Source organism: Rutidosis leptorrhynchoides, chromosome 4 (assembly GCF_046630445.1).
Source record: "Rutidosis leptorrhynchoides isolate AG116_Rl617_1_P2 chromosome 4, CSIRO_AGI_Rlap_v1, whole genome shotgun sequence".
NCBI lineage: Eukaryota > Viridiplantae > Streptophyta > Magnoliopsida > Asterales > Asteraceae > Rutidosis > Rutidosis leptorrhynchoides.
Window position 1 is genome coordinate 562230914 of NC_092336.1, and position 24548 is coordinate 562255461.

A 24548-nucleotide genomic window follows, 5' to 3' on the forward strand; every position below is an offset into this window, starting at 1 on the left:
GATTTTCAAGACGAGAAAGATGATCAGCGGCGAGATTTTCTGCTCCCTTTTTATCTCGTATTTCAATATCAAACTCTTGTAAGAGTAAGATCCAACGGATTAATCGTGGTTTGGCATCTTGTTTCGAAAATAGGTATCTAAGAGCAGAATGGTCAGTATAGACCACTGTTTTAGCTAGAACAAGATATGATCGAAATTTGTCAAAAGCAAAGACAATAGCAAGGAGTTCTTTTTCAGTAGTTGTGTAATTTGTTTGTGCTCCTTGTAACGTCTTACTAGCATAATATATAGGTTGAAATCGTTTTTCAATCCTTTGTCCTAAAACGGCTCCCATTGCAAAATCACTTGCATCGCACATAAGTTCAAATGGTAGATTCCAATTTGGAGTTATCATAATCGGCGCATTAGTGAGTTTTTCTTTAAGAATATTAAAAGATTTGATACATTCATCTGAAAAGATGAATGGAGCATCCTTTTCTAGGAGTTTATTCATAGGAGTGGCAATTTTAGAAAAATCTTTTATGAAACGTCAGTAAAAACCGGCATGCCCTAGAAAACTCTTAACTCCTCTAACATTGGTGGGATGTGGAAGTTTAGCAATTACATCTACTTTAGCTCTATTCACTTCAATTCCTTCCTTTGAAATTTTATGTCCAAGAACGATGCCTTCTTTAACCATGAAATGGCATTTTTCCCAATTAAGAACTAGATTTGATTGTTCACATCTAATAAGCATTCGTTCAAGATTAACTAGACATGATTCAAATGTATCACTGAAGACTGAAAAGTCATCCATGAAAACTTCCATGCATTCTTCTATCATGTCATGAAAAATCGCCATCATGCACCTTTGAAAGGTTGCAGGGGCGTTGCCAAGTCCAAATGGCATGCGTTTGTAAGCCAAAGTACCATAAGGGCACGTGAACGTGATTTTTTCTTGGTCCTCGGGTGCTATTGGAATTTGAAAATATCCGGAAAAACCATCAAGAAAACAATAGTAACTATTTCCGGCTAATCTTTCCAGCATTTGATCAATGAAAGGTAAGGGAAAGTGATCTTTTCTGGTGGCGTCATTTAATTTTCTATAATCAATACAAACACGCCATCCTGTTACAGTCCTAGTAGGAATAAGCTCATTTTTCTCATTTGTAATGACAGTCATGCCACCTTTCTTAGGTACGCATTGAACTGGGCTTGCCCATGGACTATCAGAAATTGGATAAATTAAACCTGCATCTAGCAGTTTAATAATTTCTTTCTTAACAACATCTTTCATATTAGGATTTAGTCTTCGTTGGCGTTGCACATACGTTTTATGACCTTCTTCCATAAGGATTTTATGTGTGCAATACGAAGGACTTATTCCTTTAATATCATGAATCTTCCATGCAATAGCTGGTTTATGAACTTTTAGCACAGAAATGAGTTGAGATTTTTCATTTTCAGTAAGAGAAGACGATATTATTACAGGTAATTCAGATTCACCATGTAAATAAGCGTATTCCAAATAGTTTGGAAGTGGCTTTAACTCTAATTTCGGTGGTTCTTCTATCGATGATTTATATCGATATCTGTCTTCTTCTTTTAGCATTTGAATTTCTTCTATTGTTGGTTTATATCCATTAGCCATAAGTGTAGCTAACATTTCAGTTTCATCAATTGGTTCAGTTCCTTCTCCTAAAGAACATTCTTCTGTTCCTTGTAATTCTAGAAATTCTTCTAACAATTCTGCATGTGATTCTATAGTTTGAATATAATAACATGTATCATCTGCAGATTACGGTTGTTGCATTGCTCTATCAACTGAAAAGGTAACACTCTCGTCCTCTATACTTAGGGTTAGTTTCTTACCAAACACGTCTATCATTGCTTTAGCCGTGTTTAAAAATGGTCTTCCTAATATGAGAGGAACTTGAGAATCTTCTTCCATGTCCAGAACAACAAAATCTACTGGAAATACTAAAGTACCAACTTTAACTAGCATGTTCTCCATTATCCCTCTAGGATATTTTACTGATCTATCGGCTAGTTGTATGCTTATTCGTGTTGGTTTCAATTCTCCAAGGTCTAGCTTAGTGTATAGTGAATACGGCATTAAATTTATACTAGCACCTAAGTCTGCCAATGCTTCTATTGAACTAAGACTACCCAGAAAACATGGAATTGTGAAACTTCCTGGATCAGATAGTTTTTCTGGTATCTTATTCAACAGTACTGCTGAACAATTAGCATTCATAGTAACATCCGAGAGTTCTTCCATTTTCTTTCTATTTGAGATTAGATCTTTCAGAAATTTAGCATATCTAGGCATTCTTGAAATCACATCAATGAAAGGAAGATTTACATTTATCTGTTTAAACATACCCAAAAATTTAGATTGCTCGGCTTCAAGTCTCTCTTTTCTCATTTTACTTGGGTAAGGAAGTGGTGGTTGGTATGGTTTAACATAAGGTTTAGCCTTAACTGTGTTATCTTCATTAACCTTTTCAACTACCGGTTCTTTTTCCTTATCTTGATCAGGTTGTGGTTCTTGTGGAGTAGGAATAGCTTCATCAGAAATTACAGGTATTTCAGGTGGTTTAAGTGTAATACTACTTCTTGTGGTAATGGCTTTAGCTGTTTCATTCCGGGGGTTAGCATTTGTATCACTAGGTAGACTTCCCGATTTTCTTTCACCTATCAACCTTGCTAGGTTACTTACTTCTTGTTCCAGATTTTGAATAGAAGCTTGTTGATTTCTAAATGCTTGAGCACTTTGTTCATTGGTTTATTTCTGAGATGTGAAAAACTGTGTTTGAGATTCAACTAGCTTCGTCATCATATCTTCTAAATTCGTCTTTTTATCATCGGTTTGTGGTGGTTTGTTTTGAAAATTAGGTCTTTGCTGATTGTAAGTATTATTGGATACTTGTTGATTACTAGGACCTTGTTGGTTGTTGTATGGAATATTTCGGTTATAATTCTGATTTTGATTGTAAATCGGTCTTGGTGGTTGATAATTATTCTGATAATTATTTCCAGGCCTTTGGTTTAGATATGAAACATTCTCTCTTTGTTCCATCGTTAGTTCAATACTGAGACAATCTTTTGTCAAATGTGGTCCTCCACACTGCTCACAACTAATTCGTATTGAGTATATATCCTTAGTCATCTTTTCCATTCGTCTCTCGACAGCATCTATCTTTGCGGAAATGGAATCTAAGTCATGGCTAGAATCGGCTCTAGCTGCTTTAGATTATCTAACGATATCTTTTTCTTGGTGCCACTCATGTGAGTGGGAAGCAGTGTTATCAATAATTTTATAAGCATCAGTTTCTGTTTTCTTCATAATGGAACCACCAGCTGCTATGTCTATGTCTTTCCTTGTAGTGATGTCGCATCCTTGGTAGAATATTTTTACTATTTGACAAGTGTCTAAACCATGTTGCGGACATCCTCTTAATAACTTACCAAATCTTGTCCATGCCTCATATAGAGTTTCATTTGGCTTCTGTGTGAACGTAACAATTTCTCCTTGAAGTCTTACGGCTTTAGATGCCGGAAAGAATTGTTTAAGAAATTTTTCAACTAAAACGTCCCATGTATCAATCGCCCCTTCAGGTAACGATTCTAACCAATCTTTGGCTTCTCCTTTTAAAGTCCAGGGAAATAACATGAGATATATCTGTTCATCCTCCACTTCTCTTATTTTAAATAAAGTACATATCCTATTAAAGGTACGAAGATGTTCATTTGGATCTTCCTTCGGCGCACCACTAAATTGGCATTGATTAGTTACCATGTGTAGAATTTGTCCTTTGATTTCATAATCTGGCGCATTAATGTCTGGATGAGTAATTGCGTGACCTTGGCCAGTGCGTTTAGCTCTCCTTCGGTCTTCCATACTTAAAGGTTCCAGATTTTCTATGATTGAATTTGTTGAATCTGAATCACTAGAGGATTCTGATTTAATGGTTGGTTCCTCAACAATCTCTGTTTGAATGATTGGTGGTTCCGGAGGAAAGATTAGTGGTTCAGGATCTCGAAATCGTCCCTGAATATTCTCCGGATTCTCAATTGTGAGGTCGGGTTCAAAAAATGGATTATCGGAAATTTGAATTGGAGTACTTGGTCGACTGGATGACGATTCTAAAGAAAAATCAACGGCGACAATATTTGCTAGATGTCTTGATCGAGTTACAGGTGGTGAACGTACAAAAGGTGGTGAACGTTTTGCACGGTGCATTCACTGAATATCCTATTAGTTTTTAAAAAGAAAGAAAAATTATATAAGTTATCCAATTAATAGACTTTTCTGATTTTGCCCACGTTTCGAATAGCCAAAAGATGCAGCAGAGGGGCAGGATTCGTTTGGTCTCAATATAATTGAGTACTGTTTGGCTCCAATAACCCGGTCCACGTACAAATCCAACTATTACTACGAACCAAAAAATTTTGATGTCTATCAATTTAACCACTTAAAATAATTTTTCGTTGAAATTTAAGAAATTTAGATAAGAAATAGAGAAAATTCTAAGTCCTAAAAACTAGAATGTCGAGAAATAAGAAAGAAAAAGAGCGCGTCGAAAAACGTCGAAAAATAAAAGATTGAAAAATAATAGGCGTCGAAAAATAAAAATAAGAAAGTAGCGCGTCGAAACTTAAAAAGGAACTAAAACTAAGAATTAGAAGTTGTGTCTTAAAATATTAAAGCTTAAAAGGAATTCTATATCTCAAAACGACAATAACTTAAAAAGGTACTAAAATATAAAATACAGCGTCGCAAAATTCTAAAGCACCTAAATCTTAGTCTAAAGAAAAAGCACTTAAGGGATTTTACGGCAAAGCCTAAAAATCTAGAAATAAAAATAACTATGGCAAATACTATGATTTAAAACTAAATACGAGCGAAAAATACAAATATTACGCTAAAACGAATAAAAAAAAGTACAAAATATAAAAATATACTTAAAGTTGTAAAAAGTACAATTTTTATAAAAATATTATTTTTATATTATTTATTTAATAAAACTATTAATTTTATAAATTAATTAAACTAATTATAACTTAATAATACAAATTAAATAAATAACTAAACTAATTAATTAAATAAAACCCTAAAAACTAAATAATTAAATTAATTAAACCCTAATTTCGTATTAATTGCAGTCCTAGGTTGACATGTCAGATTGACCTCCGCGAGTACGGTTAGGTCCAGTTCAAAAAGCTCCGCGAGTCGCGGAGGGTCAAATTTAGGCTGAAAAGGGGTTCGTTTTTGCACAGGTTCAGTTTTTTTATTTTTATTTTTTTTATGTTTTTCTGTTTTATCAAATATATATAAAATATAAATATAACTAAATATTTTTATAAAACAATTAAATACTTATTTTCAAACTCAAAAGTAAAAAATACTTTTTTTTAACTTTATATATTTTTTAACAAACTCTTTTTTATTTTTATATTTAAAAAAAAACTTATATTTTTATACGAAGGACTTAATAAAAACTTTTACAAAATTATATTATTATTTTTTTTATATCATTAGCGTTGCGCTTTCGGCGTTTAAGTTCCCCTGCAGCGGCGCCAAAAATACTTGATGTTATGCGAGGCGTATATGAAATAGTGTATATTTTACTAGGAAAAACTATTAAATACGATACAATTTTACACAAGATATTTATTTATTTATAGAATGGATATACCTAAACCTTGCTACAACACTTATAGGCAGTGTACCTAATCGTACAGTAGTGTAGTTTTTAGTAAGTCCGGTTCGTTCCACAGGGAAATCTTTAAACAAAGCTTAACGCTATATTAGTTTTAATTTATAAAAATACAAATATATATAAGTAATATTATTATTATTATAAAAAGGGGGTTTTTATCGTTTAATGACCGGTTTATCGATTTTTAAAACTTTAGTCGCAGTTAAAACCTAATGTAAAATATTAAATAAATAAAAGACTTAATTTAAAGCGTAAAGTAAATAACGATAATGAAATTGCCATAAATAAAAGTGCGATAAAATAAAATTACGATAATTAAAAATTACGAAAATTAAAAGTGCAATTAAATACGATGACAATAAATAAAAGTGCGATAATTAGAAATGCAATTAAATATAAAAATAAAGGAATTATGCTTATTTAAACTTCCGTAATCATAATGTTTGACGTGTTGATTTTTAGTTTTATGCCCATGGGTTAATTGTCCTTTGTCCTGGATTATTTAATATGTCCGTCTGGTTTTTGTCCATAACAGTCCATCAGTCATAAATATAAAGTGCGAGTGTCCTCGTCAAATTATCCTTATACCCGAAGTCAAATATTCCAACTAATTGGGGACTTAAACTGTAACAAGGTCTTAATACTTTGTTTAATAATTACACCAAGATATCGACTGCGTGTAACCCAAGGTTTTAATACTTTGTTATCAATTATGCCAAGTGTCCTTGTACATAATTTCACCCCTGTTTTAATAATTTCATAGACTATTAATCCATTCCCGCGTCCGGTTAAATGAACGATTATTCGTACATATAAATATTCCGCCCATCTTGTCCGATTGAGTGTATATGGTTATTTATAGGTACATCCAATTGTAATCTTTATATTAAAATTAACAAACTATCATTTAGTTAAACAAATATAAAGCCCATTAATAGCCCATAGTCTAATTTCCACAAGTGTCGTTCTTTTGTCCAAACCCCAATTATGGTACAAAGCCCAATTACCCAAATTTAATATTTAGTCAAACATCACGATTACTTCGGCATTAAATAAGCATACTAATAATTTAGCTACGAGACATTAAATTAAAAAGGTTGAACATAACTTACAATGATTAAAAATAGCGTAGCGTTACACGGACAGAATTTCGACTTACACCCTTACAATATTCGCTAACATACCCTTATTATTAGAAATTAAAATTAAAATTAAAATTAAAATATATATATATATATATATATATATATATATATATATATATATATATATATATATATATATATATATATATATATATATATATATATATATATATCTTAAGTATGAATGAAGAAGAAAAAGATGTGTAAAAATCGGCCGAATGCTAGGCCTTTTATAGGCCCACGTAATACTGTTTGACCTCCGCGAGTGCGGAGGTTTTTGTCTTCAAAGCTCCGCGAGTGCGGAGCCCCTGATTCCAGCTAACATAAGTTTGGCTCCTACCTTGCCGACGGATTTTATTATATAAATTTAATATAAATATATAATTTATATAATTAATTATATATTATATTATATTTATATACATAATTAATTTGTAACTTTCGGTCCGTTGCGTCGTACGTTGAAAGCTGGGTCATGTCTCGGTTTCGGATTTTCGAACGTCCTTTCGTATGATTTAATATCTTGTACTTTGCGTTTTGCGGCTTGTACTCTTGTCATTTTTAGGCGTTCCTTATCAATAATTTGAACCTCTTTGCTTGTACTTTGTACTTTTTAGCTTTTTGGTCGTTTTCGTCTTCAATTTGTCGAATCTGCCTTTTGTCTTCACCTTTTAATATTTAAACGAATATTCCTTGTAAATAGGACAACTGCAACTAAAAGCTTGTCTTTCTTGAGGGATAATGCTATGAAATATATGTTCGTTTTTAGCATTATCAAATATTTCCACACTTGAGCGTTGCTTGTCCTCAAGCAATATAGTCTTGAAATATACTAGAATCACTTCTTTATTCTTCACACTTTGTACATCAGTGATTTCATTACGGCGGTATGAACAATGGTAGTAACGTTATGGTTTACAGTCCCACATGACTATAAAAATTTAGATCCGTTAGGAAATTGGATCTTTATGAAAACATTTGATCTTTTGAAAATTAAATCTAGTTTTTACCCTAGATAAGTTTTCCGGAATAACCCTTCACCAGTGTTTGCAACTTGTTTTTGTGGGTTTGGTGGGTTTCAGATTTGAAAATTTTAGCTCAAAACTTGCGGTTTTGTGTCACCCACTTGCTAACCTTGTATTGGGAAAGCAACACGTCCAGTATACTTGCTCCGTATATTACCTTTCGGTAAACTACCGTCCGGTTGTAAAGGAAAGCGTTGAACAAGCAACTGTTAAGGCAATGTCCCCTGACATGCTTTTAATTATGGTCTATAACGTATCGGATGCAATTACTATCCTTTGTAGGAGCAATAGTAAAGATCACCCTTATAATTTTTCGGTCTGGCACAAGGTCCTGTCTTTGACCATGCTATGCAACCACCGTTCTTACGGTTGACACCCGAATTGGTTCAGGTGACCTAATGAATTCCAGGTGAATTCCTAGGATTTTACGTTCAATGGTAATGAACGCATTGAAAATGGGTTTTCAGAAAACAAATCGGTTTGTAATTTTGATCAAAATATTTTCTCGTTCAAGCTCGAGTTTAGATATCATCGAATTCCATGAGTTTGTAATTCTCAATCTTTAAGGTCAATCTCAAGGATTGAGTAATATCAGTCTTAAAAGCTGATTTTTGATCTTTAAAGGAGATTATCCTTTCTGGGAATCTGATTCATTAGTCTTATCCAGCTAATTTGCACGGCGTCCTCCCCATTTTACAAGACAGATCCTCTCATGGTTAGGATAAGTCTGACCACTTGGCGACCCTGTTTGATGCTGAGGTCCGTGGATTTCCTGCTGATTTTAGAGATGACTTTTCTAGATTTTTCGTCAACCTACAGCTGGTCTGGACGACAACTTCCTGACCTAAATCAAGAAGCGCGTTTCTTTTTCGGAAGACTTTTACTTCCTTTTAACGATGGAATTGATTCATCGTGTAGATCCATCTTTCTTACAGTAAATCGGGTAAAACTGTTTAGTTTAGTCCAAAGCAAAAGTATCTTCAATTATTTTTACAGAAATATGTGACATATGTTTAAAATAACTTGGTAAATTTTTCCACACTTGGCTTTTATTTTCTTTTATTTGTCTTTTTATTGTCCTCTATTCCATTTTAAATGAATTCTAACATTTTAGTTTGTTTCTCAATTTATGTCCTTTCCGAGGTAACAATAATTTCGGTGTTAACACCTAGTTTTATCGTTCATAAATATGTATAAACATGATTTTGAGTTCATTTAATTGAAAATTTTGAAAATTTTTACTAGAAGTGGGTAGTCAGTATATAAGAATAGGGCTGTTCTTTGTTATCAGAGAGCACTAGATTCTAATACAACTACTACGTTACTAGTATTTTTAATGATAACCAAGTGTTTAAGTTAAAAATTTTAAAAATCCTAAAGAATTTAACCCCTTCCCACACTTAAGATCTTGCAATGCCCTCATTTGCAAGAAATCAGTAACAATTTAAATTATTAGGGTGATTAGCGTAGAAAAATGATTAAATTTTACCAAAGTTTCCAAACATATTGGCTTTTGTTTGCTGAATGATAAATGGTGCATATCATTTGTTCATTCCGTCTGTTGGTACATCACATTTGTTTTTCGTTTTGTCGTCAAAATTAATAGCTTTTGCTGAACTTAATGCCAGTCTTTTATAGGCCCACGTAATACTGTTTGACCTCCGCGAGTGCGGAGGTTTTTGTCTTCAAAGCTCCGCGAGTGCGGAGCCCCTGATTCCAGCTAACATAAGTTTGGTTCCTAGCTTGCCGACGGATTTTATTATATAAATATAATATAAATATATAATTTATATAATTAATTATATATTATATTATATTTATATACATAATTAATTTGTAACTTTCGGTCCGTTGCGTCGTACGTTGAAAGCTGGTTCATGTCTCGGTTTCGGATTTTCGAACGTCCTTTCGTATGATTTAATATCTTGTACTTTGCGTTTTGCGGCTTGTACTCTTGTCATTTTTAGGCGTTCCTTATCAATAATTTGAACCTCTTTGCTTGTACTTTGTACTTTTTAGCTTTTTGGTCGTTTGCGTCTTCAATTTGTCGAATCTGCCTTTTGTCTTCACCTTTTAATATTTAAACGAATATTCCTTGTAAATAGGACAACTGCAACTAAAAGCTTGTCTTTCTTGAGGGATAATGCTATGAAATATATGTTCGTTTTTAGCATTATCACTTACGTTTTTCAAGGTCCAATTAGAGCCAAGAGTACTCTTCAATACAACATCTCTAATGCCCTCTATATTGAGTTGTTTGTCGTCCGCCAATCTCACCTTGCCTTGATATGAATGAAAATTCTTCATCATGCTTTTGACATGAGTAGCATGAAACGAAACTCCCGAATCCAAAATCCAAGACTCCATAGAATTTTCAACACTACATAAAAGTGCATCATCACTTTCTTTCTCGGTCAAGTTCACACCTTTCGCCGGACCATTTTTACAATTCCTTTGAAAGTGCCCTTTTTGATTGCAACCCCAACAAACAGCTTCACTTCTATCTTTCGATGGATACCTCTTCTTAGACTTCTTTCTACCCTTCTTCTCACCGCGATCAAATTTCCTACCACGGTTGTCGGTACTTAACAAGGAACCGGATGTCGATTCCCCCGAGTTTCTCCTACGAGTATCTTCACCAAGAATCAAATCCCTTATTCCTTCAAAAGCTAGCTTAGTAGTTCCTGTAGAGCTACTAACTGCGGTAACCGTACCCGACTAACTTTCCGGTAATGATGAAAGCAAGATTAGTGCTTTTAGTTCATCATCAAACTTAATCTCTACCGATTCAAGCCTTGAAACGATATTATTAAATTCATTGATATGATCCGTTGCACTCGTACCTTCATTCATCTTTGTATTGAACAATTGACGCATGAGAAATACCTTATTAGAAGCGGTAGGTTTCTCATACATGTTAGAGAGTGCTTTCAAGCAAGCAAACGTCGTCTTCTCATTCATAACGTTGTATGCAACGTTCTTAGTAAGTGAATGACGAATAGCGCCCAAAGCTTGACGATCCAAAAGCGTCCAATCAGCATCATTCATGCTTTCAGGCTTGGCCTCTAACAAGGGTTGGTGTAGCTTCTTTTGATACAAGTAATCTTCAATTTGCATCTTCCAAAAGCCAAAGTCTCTCCCATCGAATCGGTCGATTCTAAACTTCCCGTCTTCCGCTATCGTTCCCTTAACGAAACCTTGTGCTCTGATACCAGTTGTAAGGATATTAGGACCCAAAACAACGCAAGTGATTCAACAAGATCACTCACCGATAGTAATTCTACAAGATTACTAACCCACTTAATGAACGAAAGATTATAAATGCAAGAAATGTAAATCGACACAAGAGATAACGTAGTTATATGCAATCGTTGTGATTGCTTTAGTCCACGGACCAACTAGAGAATGTATTTACTGAATATTTGTGGTGTGTTTACAATGAGTTACAAGAGGGTCTATTTATAGAATGGTTTAAAGAGTAAGCTAAAAACAATTCTTTGAAGCTTCATGTGAGTTTCCTGACAGCTTCATGGAAGCTACATGTGAGTTTCCTGACAGCTTCGTGGAAGCTACATGTGAATTTTCTCACAACTTCGTGGAAGTTACATGTGAGTTTCCTAACAACTTCGTAGAAGCTACATGTGAGTTTCCTAACAACTTCGTAGAAGCTTCGTGTGAGTTTCCTGAAATCTTCCCTCTAATTGTTTAAAGTTCTCCGTATCTCCAACACAGGGTAACTATCTTATTTGTTTAAACTGCATACTTTGTTTTCCTGTTAAAGCAGAACCCCTACCCAAATAGGGTTTCTTTAATACTATCAACTAAAGTTTCATAATTTATATTTATATTTAATATATTTATATATGCCCTTCTGCTATTAAATTCTTAGCAGCCCGCCACACTTTTATATTGTTATTAAAGTTATATTGTCCACCATCTTTGATAATATTTTTATCTACCAACAACCAAACTCCACATCAACTTTGGTGTATTTGGTTATTTGTCAGCTAACTTCATATGAGTTGACCGATTCTTTAACTCTTGTATTCGATCTATGGCTTCAATGGCTACCGATTTTGCTCTCATGTCATCAGGATCAAATTTCAAAAGAAATTCATTTAATGTCCACTTTTTGCCTCTAAGAGTCGCTTTTAAGACACAACTTAATGTTTTAGCTACTAAGAGTTTGTTAAAGAAAGTAGATGGTTTAGGATTTGATGTTGTGAAGGAGATGGAACTGAGAGAGAATGGGTTTTTGGGTATGAGGAAAACAAAGCTTGTGTGCACGGTGGGGCCCGCGTGCTGTTCGTATGAAGAGTTGGAGGAACTTGCTTTAGGAGGGATGAATATAGCTAGGCTTAATATGTGTCATAATACTAGAGAGTGGCATCAAGATGTCATTAGGAAGATCAAGAAATTGAATCAAGAAAAAGGGTTTTGTGTTTCTGTGATGATTGATACCGAAGGCAGTCAAATTCATGTTGTTGATCATGGAGCTCCGTCCTCTGTTAAAGCAGAGGTCTTTTTGATTTTTTTATCCTTAATTTTATGACGAAAAAGATATAAAGATTCAATTTTGATTCATGTTTGACTATCAGGAAGGATCAATTTGGTTCTTTACTACTGAAAATTGCGAGGTTTGTCGTCCTTTCACCGTTCAAGCAAGCTATGAAGGCTTCAATGAAGGTGTTGTAACTAATCTTAGTATAATTCTATTTTTTTTAGTTTGCTATTGTGACTGTATTAAAGTTTATATAATTCGGCTATTAGGTGTCAAAGTGGGCGACGAGCTTGTTGTTGATGGAGGTATGGCAGCATTTGAAGTCATAGAGATAATTGGTAATGACTTGCGTTGTAAATGTACGGACCCTGGCCTATTTTTGCCTCGAGCTAAACTGAGTTTTTGGAGAAATGGAAAACTTGTTGACAAACATCAGGACCTCCCAACCTTATCTGACAAGGTTCGAAATTTAGAATCAAATTACTCGTTACATATTTAACAATGAAAAAACTGATCATTATGGATAATGAATTTTGATCACAGGATTGGTCCGATATCGAGTTTGGAATATCAGAATGTGTTGATTTTATTGCTATTTCATTTGTGAAAGATGATGCTGCTATTAAGCATTTAAAGGACCACCTATTAACCAAAAATAAGTAAGCCTAAATATAGATTACTTGATTGTGTTCTTGTATAATGTAATGCACAGATTTGTGAAGGTATTGGCAAAGATCGAGAGTATCGAATCTCTTAAAAAACTTGAAGAAATAGTCGAAGCGTCAGATGGAATCATGGTGGCACGAGGTGATCTTGGAGTCGAAATACCGTTGGAACAGGTTCCGACTGTTCAGGAAGAAATAGTTCATCTTTGCAGGCAGCTAAACAAGCCGGTAATTATAGCTTCACAACTTCTTGAGTCGATGATTGAATATCCTACTCCAACTCGAGCCGAGGTCCGATTTGAGCCAAAATTTGTTTTGTTATGCCAAAAGTATTGTAATTTGATCTCAAAGTTGACACCTTTATACTGTAAAAAAGGTAGCTGATGTCTCTGAGGCAGTTAGACAGTGTGCTGATGCTTTGATGCTGTCTGGTGAATCTGCAATCGGATCATATGGTCAAAAGGCTTTATCTGTCCTGAAAATGACTAGCACCCGAATAGAACTATGGATCCGTGAGGTGAACAGACAAAAAGTTCTTCCTCGATTGGGAGAATCGTTGCCAGATCGAATAGCCGAACAGATGTGCAACTGTGCAGCCCAAATGGGTACACCCTATTTCTTGCTTTGTTTTACATTTAGTTATTTAGAGCTGATAATTTAGACCCATATACTGATAATTGGGCCAATTCGGGTTGTGGTATACACAGTGAAGGTTGACCAAAGTTTATTTGTAATGCAAAAGAAAACCTAAATCGCGTTTGTTCAAAAATTTTAAATTCTATTGTCATAAAATAAGTTTAGAATTTTTCTAACAACCCTAAGGGCAGTCGTTAACGTGTGTACATGAGAGTTATATTTAACTTTTGATTGACATTCTTTTTGTACAAACATTTTATGCACTTTAACAACAGCCCATGTCGTTAGAAAAATATAATGGAAAAAAGGTATTGGCTGGTCAGCCTAGCATTTTGACCCGTACCACATATACCAGTTACAATCCAAACCCATTTTTAACCGTTATCCCACAGCATCATCTAGCCACCTCTAACACTATTCCTAGACGATGCTGGAATCATTGACATTTTCATGTACACAATGCAGCAAACAAACTTAAAGTGGATGCCATTTTTGTGTACACAAAAAGCGGACAAATGGCATCACTTTTGTCTCGTAACCGGCCCAATTCTCCAATATTTGCATTTACAAATGATAACAATACAAGAATGGCTATGATCTTGCAATGGGGTGTTGTTCCGATCGCCTTTGACTTGTCAGATGACGTGGATGCCAATATTTCTAAATCCACTGTTCTAATAAAAGCAAAAGGGATGTTGGAAAAAGGAGATGTTATTCTAATTGTTTCAGATGGGATTTCAACTCCATCAGTTTATCAATCACTCCAAATTATAATCATTGAATGAAGGTTTTCCTATTTACATGTATATAGTTTTGTAATTAGAACCATGTTCATGTTCATAACTAAGTATATGTCCTGTACCTCTTTACAGTTTTAAGAAACAATTATGCAGTGTCCTGTATCTCATTCTTGTATTGACAATTTACTCAACTTTTGCTTGTTGTGCACTGTTTCTTCTGCAATGTGCCACTAGTCTTATATATTTTTTGACACATCATTTGTTTAAGTGTCATGAGAAGCATTAAATTACTAGTATTTACTCTCTTCTTATTTCTCTGAATTTCATAGGTTGACTTTTGGTTGGTCTCAGTTCTTTTTCTTTTTAGCCTTGTTTGCCATAAATCCATTTAAATTCGTTAAAGGCAATGTACATATTTTTTAGCAATTAAATTCTTAAAATCAACCCCCATCCACCTATTAATTTATTCTGTAATATATACTTCTTTTTCTTGTTCTTCTCCTAACTTATCAGTTATCAAACCACCCTTCTTAATTAGTGATTCGAAATGAAGAATCAAGAAATATTTTCTTCAGAAAAAGGAGTTGAAGCCATTTACGATTTTGTCGATGATGATGGAAAACCTAAAAGAACAGGTACATTTTTTTTATTACTAAAATAACGATAACATATAACCAAGTCTTTTCATCAATCGATGAATAAGAACAAGTACATATTGTTATGTTAATAATTAAAATAATTACCGTAATTATCATCTTTAAGATAAGAAAAATTATTAATTTGATTTTGTTATTGTAAAAATTGATTAATAGGAACATGGATGAGTGCAAGTGCACATATAATAACAGCAGTGGTAGGATCAGGAGTGTTGTCATTAACATGGTGTTTAGCACAACTGGGTTGGATTTTAGGGACGTCACTTTTGTTAGCGTTTTCGATCATATCGTGGTACACTTGCATTTTACTTACTAACTGCTATCGATCTCCCCACCCTGTTACTGGCGCTCGTAACTACAACTACATGCAGGCCGTCAAGTCTAATCTTGGTACATATAAATATAAATAAATTATTTGTATTCAATATTCAGTTAGCTAGGATCATGTTTAGTTTAACTTGTGCAAAGCAGATCATATTTTCTTTATCATCAAACACTTTGCTTAACAAATCTTTAATCACGTTGTGGTCGTAGGAGGACTTCAATACATATTTTGTGCAATAGCCCAATATGAAACTCTAGTAGGAGTGAGCATCGGATATACCATCACTGCGTCGATCAGCATGGCGTAAGGACTACATAACATTCTAACTGTAATCTTAATACTAGTATTAATATTAATCATGTTAATGACTTTTTTTATTTGTGTGAATACTATGTATACACAGGGCGATTAAAAGATCGAACTGTTTTCATAAATATGGTCATGACTCAGGGTGTCACGCGTTGAACAATTATTTTCTGCTCATCTTTGCGTCCATAGAGATCGTTTTGTGCCAAATTCCTAACTTCCACAACCTATCGTTCCTTTCTATCATCGCGACTATCATGTCCTTTGCTTATTCAACCATTGGCATTGGTCTCTCCCTTGCCAAAATTGCAGGTCAATGATTATTCAAACTTATAATAATGTGTATTATTTATCTTGTTCTGTTCATGCTACCTGAGAGGGTGGGTATTATCAGATGTACGTGACTTAACTGAATTATTTCGTGACCCTTTCGTTAGGTTGATATATTGCTAAATGTTCTTTTTTTTTCTTTTTCTTTTCTTTTTTTTTTTTTTTTTGTATACTAAAGGAGGGGGCCATCCTAAAACAAGCATTGGAATACCACCCATGGAAAACATGTCAAGCATGAACAAAATGTGGAACATTTTTTGTGCAATTGGAGACATTGCTTTTTCCTATTCATTCACTTCGATACTCATCGAGATACAGGTAACAATTTTTTTTACTCTATCTATCTATGTTGTCGATCTCTTTGTAACTGTGTATTCTACCTCGTTGCTAGATAGTTTTCTTATTAATATATTCGTCGTTTAAAAATAATACAGGATACTCTAAAATCAAGTCCTCAGAAAACAGAGTGATGAAAACGGCTACAACCGTTGGGATTACAGCTTCTACATCGTTCTACGTGTTATGTGCGCTATTAGGATACGCGGCGTTTGGAAACAATGCACCAGGGAATTATTTGACAGGATTCGGATTTTATGACCCATTTTGGCTCGTTGACTTTGCCAATTTGTGCATTGTCATACACCTTCTTGGTGCTTATCAGGTAGATTTAGTTAATTACACAATTAATTTATTATTAAGCCACCAAAGTTGAATTTTTTTTTTTTTTTTTTTTTTTTTTTTTTTTTTTTTTTTTTTTTTAACAAAATGTTCAAATTGTGTCATTTTGTAGGTAGTAGTCCAACCAGTGTTTGCATTGATTGAGAATTTGAGCCGTATAAAGTGGCCAGAGAGCAGATTAGTGAACAAGGAATACGAATTCGGCTACTTTAGGATTAATCTTTTTAGGTTAATTTGTAGGACAATATACGTTCTACTAGCAACGTTGGTGGCCACAATGTTTCCATTTTTCAATGCTTTTCTGGCACTAATTGGTTCGACGACGTTTTGGCCATTGACAGTACATTTTCCAATAGAAATGTACATTTCGCAAGCGAAAATTAGAAGGAACTCTTTGTGTTGGATTTCATTGAGGCTATTGAGTTTGGTTTGCTTGGTTGTATCGCTTCTTGCGGCTGCTGGATCGATTAATGGTCTTGTTGTGTCTGTTAAGGCCTCCAAGCTCTTTTTATCGGTGTCGTAAGTCTTAATTAGCTACTGTTTGTTTTGTGTTCATGTTTTAGAATTGATCACTGGCCTAAAATCTAAATGCATTGTTGGGCCAAAAGGTTTGTAATTATGAATTGTATATCCATCTTCATGATGTATTGATGTGTTATACAAAACCTAAGATAAATGATAATGACAAAGTGGGTAACACAATGGGCTTCACTTTATTATTACAATTTTAAAATTTAAGTGGTGAAATGAATAATTCACCTACAAACCATACTTAAGTCTCATCTCCAAAAAGAACTCATAAATCTTCTTTGAATCCGGAAGAGTTTTGGAGACACTTTCCCTTTGCATGCACCTTTTAGCCCAAGCAATCAACTTTGGACACTCTTTTTCAATACTAATATTCCCAAGGGTCTCATATGTATAAAACCAACAGTAGAAGGTTATTAGTGAAATATCAGTAAACCCAAAGGACTCCCCCATAAAATATGGTTTTTCACCAATCTGCCCTTCCAATACCTTCATAATTTCTATGAATTCATTTTTTGCTTTTTCCTGTTCTTCCCCCTTCAATGTCAAAGTTTTCTTTCCAGCCTCATAAACCTAGGAATTTTATTTCCTTTCAATATTACATAAATCATTTACAAACCGTAACTTTTACTAAAGCAAGTACCATTTTAAAAAATAATCACGTTAACAAGGGCAATGTTTACATGTTAATATTATGAGGAGGAGTCATCCGTACATTATCAATTTTAATTCATACACTACTAAACATGTAAACATGTTTCATGACGTTGTATACTACACCATAACATAAAAGCAGAGAACAAATTTTGTGGTGAACGGAAAAAAACGGTGTTGATAACCCTAATATTAGGGTGCAATTTGTACCGTTTTGCACTAAATTAGTGCAAAAATTTATATTCAATGATCTCTAACGTCTTGCTAGGGATTTTTTAATAAAATCTTAGTTGTTCGTAACATTGTGTATATTCACATTCATAGAAACTTTAAACTTTATCCACGCAGGCTTGTCTGAGTGGTCACCGAGTTGTCCAATGAAATACACCAATCGGGTTCAATTTCCGACTATGCCAAATTGTTCAAAAATGGAGTGTGACTAGAGGGTGCGCATAATGCGCAATTCACCCGGTACCAGGTCTCGCGATCGTGGGGCTTGATTACCCGAGGTTTTACCTTCTATGGGGAGCCAATGTGATCATTCATAGGAGAGTTTCTTCGCTTACCCAAAAAAAAGAAACTTTAAATTTTCGGATAAAGAAAAATAGAAGGCGTACGTACTTTTTTGTCGACAAAATCAGCCCAAAACCTAGCTTGAGCTCTAGCATAAGGATCAAAAGGCATCAACGGAGACTTGGCGTTCCATGTCTCGTCAATATATTGAACGATAATACTAGACTCATTTATAGGTTTCCCATTGTGTACCAAAACCGGAATTTTCTTGTGTATCGGGTTCATCTCAAGGAGTAAACAGCTTTTGTTGGCCAAGTCTTGTTCTTTGTATTCATACTCGAGACATTTTTCAGCCAGTGCGATCCGCACCCGCATGCCGAACATGCTTGGCCAAAAATCCAACAACACGATCTCAGAGCCCCCCATTTCAAAAATTAAATTGAAAAGAAACTTTTGTAAATGTATAAGAAATTTTACGATTTTGCTCTCTCTCTCTCTCTCTCTATATATATATATATATATATATATATATATATATATATATATATATATATATATATATATATATGCTTGAGACTTATAGAGAAGTGGATCCTACAAGATCGTACTCAGGAAACTTAATCAAACTAAAATTAAGGGTTATCATACGTGGTAATTGTATTTATAGAAAAAATCGTTGAATTGATTGATTATTAATTTTTTTTGGACAGCAAATGGGATCACTCGAGGGAGACTAAACCACCCGTTGCGATCATCTCCCGTTTTGACTATGCCGATGCAGCGATAATAACCCGCCTTCATCGCTGCCGCGGAGGAAACCTTGAGAACGATCCAAGGGCACGGCCAAGTAAAACCCCCTCCCCTTTACCCCCCAAACGATATGAGAAAGATGTCATGGGTGGATACTTCATGGCAGGGATGAAATTGTGTTTCAAATATGTAACCAACGGGGGTCGAACTCCTGACCTCCCCTAAAGGAAGCATGTCATCAACCGCTGGACTGTACTACATCACAACTTCAAATTGATTGATTATTTATTACCAATTACATAGAGAACGCATTAATAATTGGCTATTTTAAGATATGAAATACTCCATAATAAGTATTAAAATTAAGATAGAGTATTAAGATAACATTAGATTCAAGTATTTTACTAATCAATTGGGGCTGAAGTGGAAGGGGAAAAGTAACTGCTGTAATATCTTCTCCTTTGCTTTCGTTTCTTACTATTTTCAATGAAGTTTATTTCATTAAACATTCGTAGCTTTCGGTTTGAAAAGGAAAGTAAATTTGGTTGGGCCAGAAGGCTCTACTCACGTGAAAATCCTAGCTTTTTTCACTTCAAGAAACTAAGCTACATCGTGTTGATAAAATATGGGTATTTCCTCTTTGAATTCGATTAATTTCGATTTTGTTAGAATTATCTCGGACTTTTTCATTGCTATTCGTGGAAAATGGAAAGTGTCTAGGGTTGAGTCAACGATTGCTAATGTCTATGGTCCACATGAGGACGAAAACAAACAAAGATCTTGGGATTCTCTTTCGAGACTCATGTCGAATTCGAATGGGTCATGGGTTGTGTGTGGAAATTTCAATGAGGTAAGGGTATCGACTGATAGGTTCAATTGTGATTTCGTGAAAAGTAGAGCAAATTGTTTTAATGACTTTATTGAAAACAATAATTTGTTGGATATCCCACTCGGCGGTAGAAATTTCACTTGTATTAGTGATGACGGTCTCAAGTATAGTAAACTAAATCGTCTCCTTGTGACGGAGAGCCTCTAGAACATGTGAAAAAGTATTGCGGCAATTGCATTCGGACCATTGTCCTATCATGCTTAAGAATGATGAAAAATATTTCGGGCCAAAACCGTTTAAAGTGTTTGGCGAATGGTTCGAAGCTGATGGAATAGAGCAAATAATTAGAGATGCTTGGAATATTCATTCTGGTGGGTATCGCAAGGATTGTGTGTTTCGTAACAAACTTAAGAAAGTCAAAGAAGCATTAAAATTGTGGAGTAGGCCACACTTCAAGCACTTGAATGTGAGATTGAACTTTTCAAATCTTTTGCAAATAATCTTGAATTAAAAGCTGAAAGTCAGTCGCTGACTGATAATGAAAGGAAGCTTTCGAGAAATTCGAGAAAGCAAAAGGCACGCTCGCGATGGATTTTTGAATGGGATGAAGATTCCAAGTTTTTTCATTCTATGAACAAAAGAGGGTACAATAAAAGCAATATTCGAGGCCTCAATATTAGCGATGTTTGGAACGAAAACCCACTGGATATGAAGAAAGCAGCAACCTTCGATTTTAAAAATATATATGCGGAACAACACAACCTTCGGCCTAGCTTAGAAACTCTCTGCTACCCCAAGGTAGATTCCGCTGCAGCATCCAATATAGAAAGTGCATTTTCGAAAATAGAAATATGGGATGCGGTGAATGATTGTGGTAGCTCCAAGGCATCGGATCCGGACGGTTTTAACTTTCGTTTTTTGAAACGAGTCTGATAACATAATTAAACCTGAACTTCTCGAGGCAATTAATTGGTTCTGGGAAACCGGTGAAATATCAACGGGATGAAACGCTTCGTTTGTTACTTTAATTCCAAAAAAAAAAGTGGATCCTCAATCCCTTGGTTATTACTGACCCATTAGCCTTATTGGGAGCTACTATAAAATCATTGCAAAAATTCTTGCTAATCGATTGAAGAAAGTTGCTCCGAACTTTGTGGGGAAAGAAAAAAGTTCTATCTTATAGGGGAGGTTGATTTTAGACGGTATATTGATTGCTAATGAAACTATCGAGTTCCTAAAACGAAAGAGGCAAAATGGTATTAATTTTAAGGTAGATTTTGAGAAGGCGAACATAGTTTAAATTGGGATTTTCTTTCGGAAGTGATGGAGTGTATGGGATTCGGGGCTAAATGGATCAGATGGATCATGACTTGTATAAAGTCGGCATCAATCTCTATTTTGATAAACGGCTCACCTTATTGTGAATTTACACTCGGGAGAGGCATACGTCAAGGCGAACCTTTGTCACATTTTCTTTTTATCATTGCATCGGATCGGTTAAATATTCTTGCCAAAGCCACTAGTGATCTTAAAGGAGTCTAGGTGAGTATCGCATCGACAATAAGTGAATGATACTATTTTCTTTGGTGAGTGGAGCAAAAGAAATGTCTTTAATCTCTTGAATATTCTTAAGTGCTTCGAGCTTTCTTCCGGTTTGAAAGTTAACCTTCACAAAAGCTCACTTTATGGTGTGGGGGTTGCTAATGATGAAGTAATCTTATCAGCACTCGTATAGGTTGTCAAGCCGGTTCCTTCCCCTTTATGTATCTTGGATTACATATTGGTGCTAGCATGAATAAATGATAATGCTAAAAACGAACATATATTTCATAGCATTATTCCTCAAAAAAGACAAGCTTTTAGTTGCAATTGTTCTATTTACAAGTGATATTCGTTTAAATAATAAAAGGTGAAGACAAAAGACAGATTCGACGAATTGAAGACGCAAAGGTCCAAAAAGCTCAAAAGTACAAAATACAATCAAAGAGGTTCCAATTATTGATAAGAAACGTCTCTCAATTACAAGAGTACAAGATTCAAAACGCAAAGTACAAGATATAAAATAGTACGCAAGGACGTTCGAAAATCCGGAACCGGGACATAAGTCAACTCTCAACGCTCGACGCAACGGACTAAAAATTACAAGTCAACTATGCACATAAATATAATATAATATTTAAATAATTCTTATAATTATTTATATATTATATTTATATTTAAATCCGTCGGCAAGCTAGGAGCCAAGGCTTTGTGAGCTGGATTTGATATCTCCGCGACTCGCGGAGTTTGAGGAACGAGAGGGCCGCGACTCGCGGAGCCCCAAAAAATGAAACTGCCTATAAAAGCAAACGCAGTTTGATCAAATATATCATCCTCTCTATATCTATACGTAATATTTATATTTATAATTTTAATTTTAATTTTAATTTTAATTTTAATTCTAATAATAAGGGTATGTTAGCAAATGTTGTAAGGGTGTAAGTCGAAATTCTGTCCGTGTAACGCTACGCTATTTTTAATCATTGTAAGTTATGTTCAACCTTTTTAACTTAATGTCTCGTAGCTAAGTTATTATTATGCTTATTTAATACCGAAGTAATCATGATGTTGGGCTAATTATTAAAATTAGGTAATTGGGCTTTGTACCATAATTGGGGTTTGGACAAAAGAACGACACTTGTGGAAATTAGACTATGGGCTATTAATGGGTTTTATATTTGTTTAACTAAATGATAGTTTGTTAATTTTAATATAAAGATTTACAATTGGACGTCCCTATAAATAACCATATACACTCAATCGGACACGATGGGCGGGGTATTTATATGTACGAATAATCGTTCATTTAACCGGACACGGGAATGGATTAATAGCCACTAGAATTATTAAAACAGGGGTGAAATTATGTACAATGACACTTGGCATAATTGTTAATAAAGTATTAAAAACTTGGGTTACACTCAGTCGACATCCTGGTGTAATTATTAAACAAAGTATTAAAATCTTGTTACAGTTTAAGTCCCCAATTAGTTGGAATATTTGACTTCGGGTATAAGGATAATTTGACGAGGACACTCGCACTTTATATTTATGACTGATGGACTGTTATGGACAAAAACCAGACGAACATATTAAATAATCCAGGACAAAGGACAATTAATCCATGGGCATAAAACTTAAATCAACACGTCAAACATCATGATTACGGAAGTTTAAATAAGCATAGTTCTTTTATTTCATATTTAATTTCCTTTATTTTATATTTAATTGCACTTCTAATTATCGCATTTTTATTTATTGTTATTGTATTTAATTGCACTTTTAATTATCGTACTTTTTAATTATCGTAAGTTTATTTTATCGCACTTTTATTATTCGCAATTTCATTATCGTTATTTACTTTACGCTTTAAATTAAGTCTTTTATTTATTTAATATTTTACATTTGGTTTTAACTGCGACTAAAGTTTTAAAATCGACAAACCGGTCATTAAACGGTAAAAACCCCCCTTTATAATAATAATATTACTTATATATATATATATTTGTATTTTTATAAATTAAACTAATATAGCGTTAAGCTTTGATTAAAAGATTTTCCCTGTGGAACGAACCGGACTTACTAAAAACTACACCACTGTACGATTAGGTACACTGCCTATAAGTGTTGTAGCAAGGTTTAAGTATATCCATTCAATAAATAAATAAATATCTTGTGTAAAATTGTATCGTATTTAATAGTATTTCCTTGTAAAATTTAAGCTATTTTATATACACCTCGCATAACATCAAGTATTTTTGGCGCCGCTGCCGGGGAACTTAAACGCCGAAAGCGCAACGCTAAATATTAAAAAAAAAAAAATTTATTTTTAGTTTACTTTTATAAAAAGACGCTTTTGTAAAAATACGTTTTAAATATTCAAAAACATAAAAAGAAAAATAAAAATATAATATTTTTAAGAGTTTGTTAAATATTTAAGTTTTATAAAGTTTCTTTATTTTAATTTTATAAAAATATAAGTTTTATTTAAATATTTTGTTTTTATTTAAATCATAAAATCAAAAATCGAAAAAAAAAAATTTATATATAAATCTAGTTTTAAGATTTTTTTTTATAAAATTGAAACATATTTTTATTTCTATTCTAGTTTTTAAAATATAAGTTTTATTAAATTTATATAAATATTTTATTTAAATTAAAAACAGAAAAATATAATAAAAAAATATAATAATTACGTCGAAACTTGTCAACCGAAACAGCCTGTCATCCGGAATTTCGAACCCCGCGACTCGCGGAGATTTTTGCCAGGTGGAACCGCGACTCGCGGAGGAAACCTGACACGGGTACACAGAACCCTAATCAGGCATTAATTACGGGTTTTTATTTTTATTATTTAAATTTAACCCTAATTAGGTTTAATTATTTTAATTAATTTAGTTTAGTTTATTTATTATTTTGTATTTTTAGTTAAATTAGTTTAATTAAAATTTAAAATTAATAGTTTTATAAAATAAATAATATAAAAATAATATTTTTATAAAAATTGTACTTTTTACAACTTT

The 24548-nt window shown here is 33.8% G+C and overlaps 2 protein-coding genes and 1 pseudogene across 2 annotated transcripts; 2 read left to right on the forward strand and 1 right to left on the reverse strand.

The window, feature by feature from the left end:
* The first annotated feature begins 11846 nt into the window (after window positions 1-11846).
* On the forward strand, window positions 11847-14575 carry LOC139845317 (pyruvate kinase isozyme A, chloroplastic-like). The gene is made up of 7 exons (XM_071835574.1): window positions 11847-12394; window positions 12474-12561; window positions 12646-12836; window positions 12920-13035; window positions 13089-13332; window positions 13418-13646; window positions 14143-14575. Exons 1-7 carry the CDS (start codon window positions 11930-11932, stop codon window positions 14460-14462), a joined length of 1653 nt encoding a protein of 550 aa, XP_071691675.1. The 5' UTR covers window positions 11847-11929; the 3' UTR covers window positions 14463-14575.
* Window positions 14576-14964: 389 nt separating this feature from the next.
* LOC139845318 (amino acid permease 6-like) lies at window positions 14965-17235 on the forward strand (annotated as a pseudogene).
* A 236-nt stretch (window positions 17236-17471) lies between these two features.
* LOC139845319 (probable glutathione S-transferase) lies at window positions 17472-18836 on the reverse strand. The gene is made up of 2 exons (XM_071835575.1): window positions 18516-18836; window positions 17472-17813 (listed from the first exon to the last, which is right to left on the reverse strand). Exons 1-2 carry the CDS (start codon window positions 18831-18833, stop codon window positions 17472-17474), a joined length of 660 nt encoding a protein of 219 aa, XP_071691676.1. The 5' UTR covers window positions 18834-18836.
* Between the last annotated feature and the right edge of the window lie 5712 nt (window positions 18837-24548).

Bases quoted from the DNA above. Each gene is read 5' to 3' on its own strand.
- LOC139845317 (XM_071835574.1), top strand. From the start codon at position 11,930: ATGGCTTCAATGGCTACCGATTTTGCTCTCATGTCATCAGGATCAAAT. The intron at 12,562-12,645 runs GTGTTGTAACTA...TTCGGCTATTAG, and splicing joins CTATGAAGGCTTCAATGAAG to GTGTCAAAGTGGGCGACGAG. The intron at 12,837-12,919 runs GTTCGAAATTTA...TTTTGATCACAG, and splicing joins TCCCAACCTTATCTGACAAG to GATTGGTCCGATATCGAGTT.
- LOC139845319 (XM_071835575.1), bottom strand. From the start codon at position 18,833: ATGGGGGGCTCTGAGATCGTGTTGTTGGATTTTTGGCCAAGCATGTTC. The intron at 17,814-18,515 runs GTACGTACGCCT...TAAAATTCCTAG, and splicing joins CTGATTTTGTCGACAAAAAA to GTTTATGAGGCTGGAAAGAA.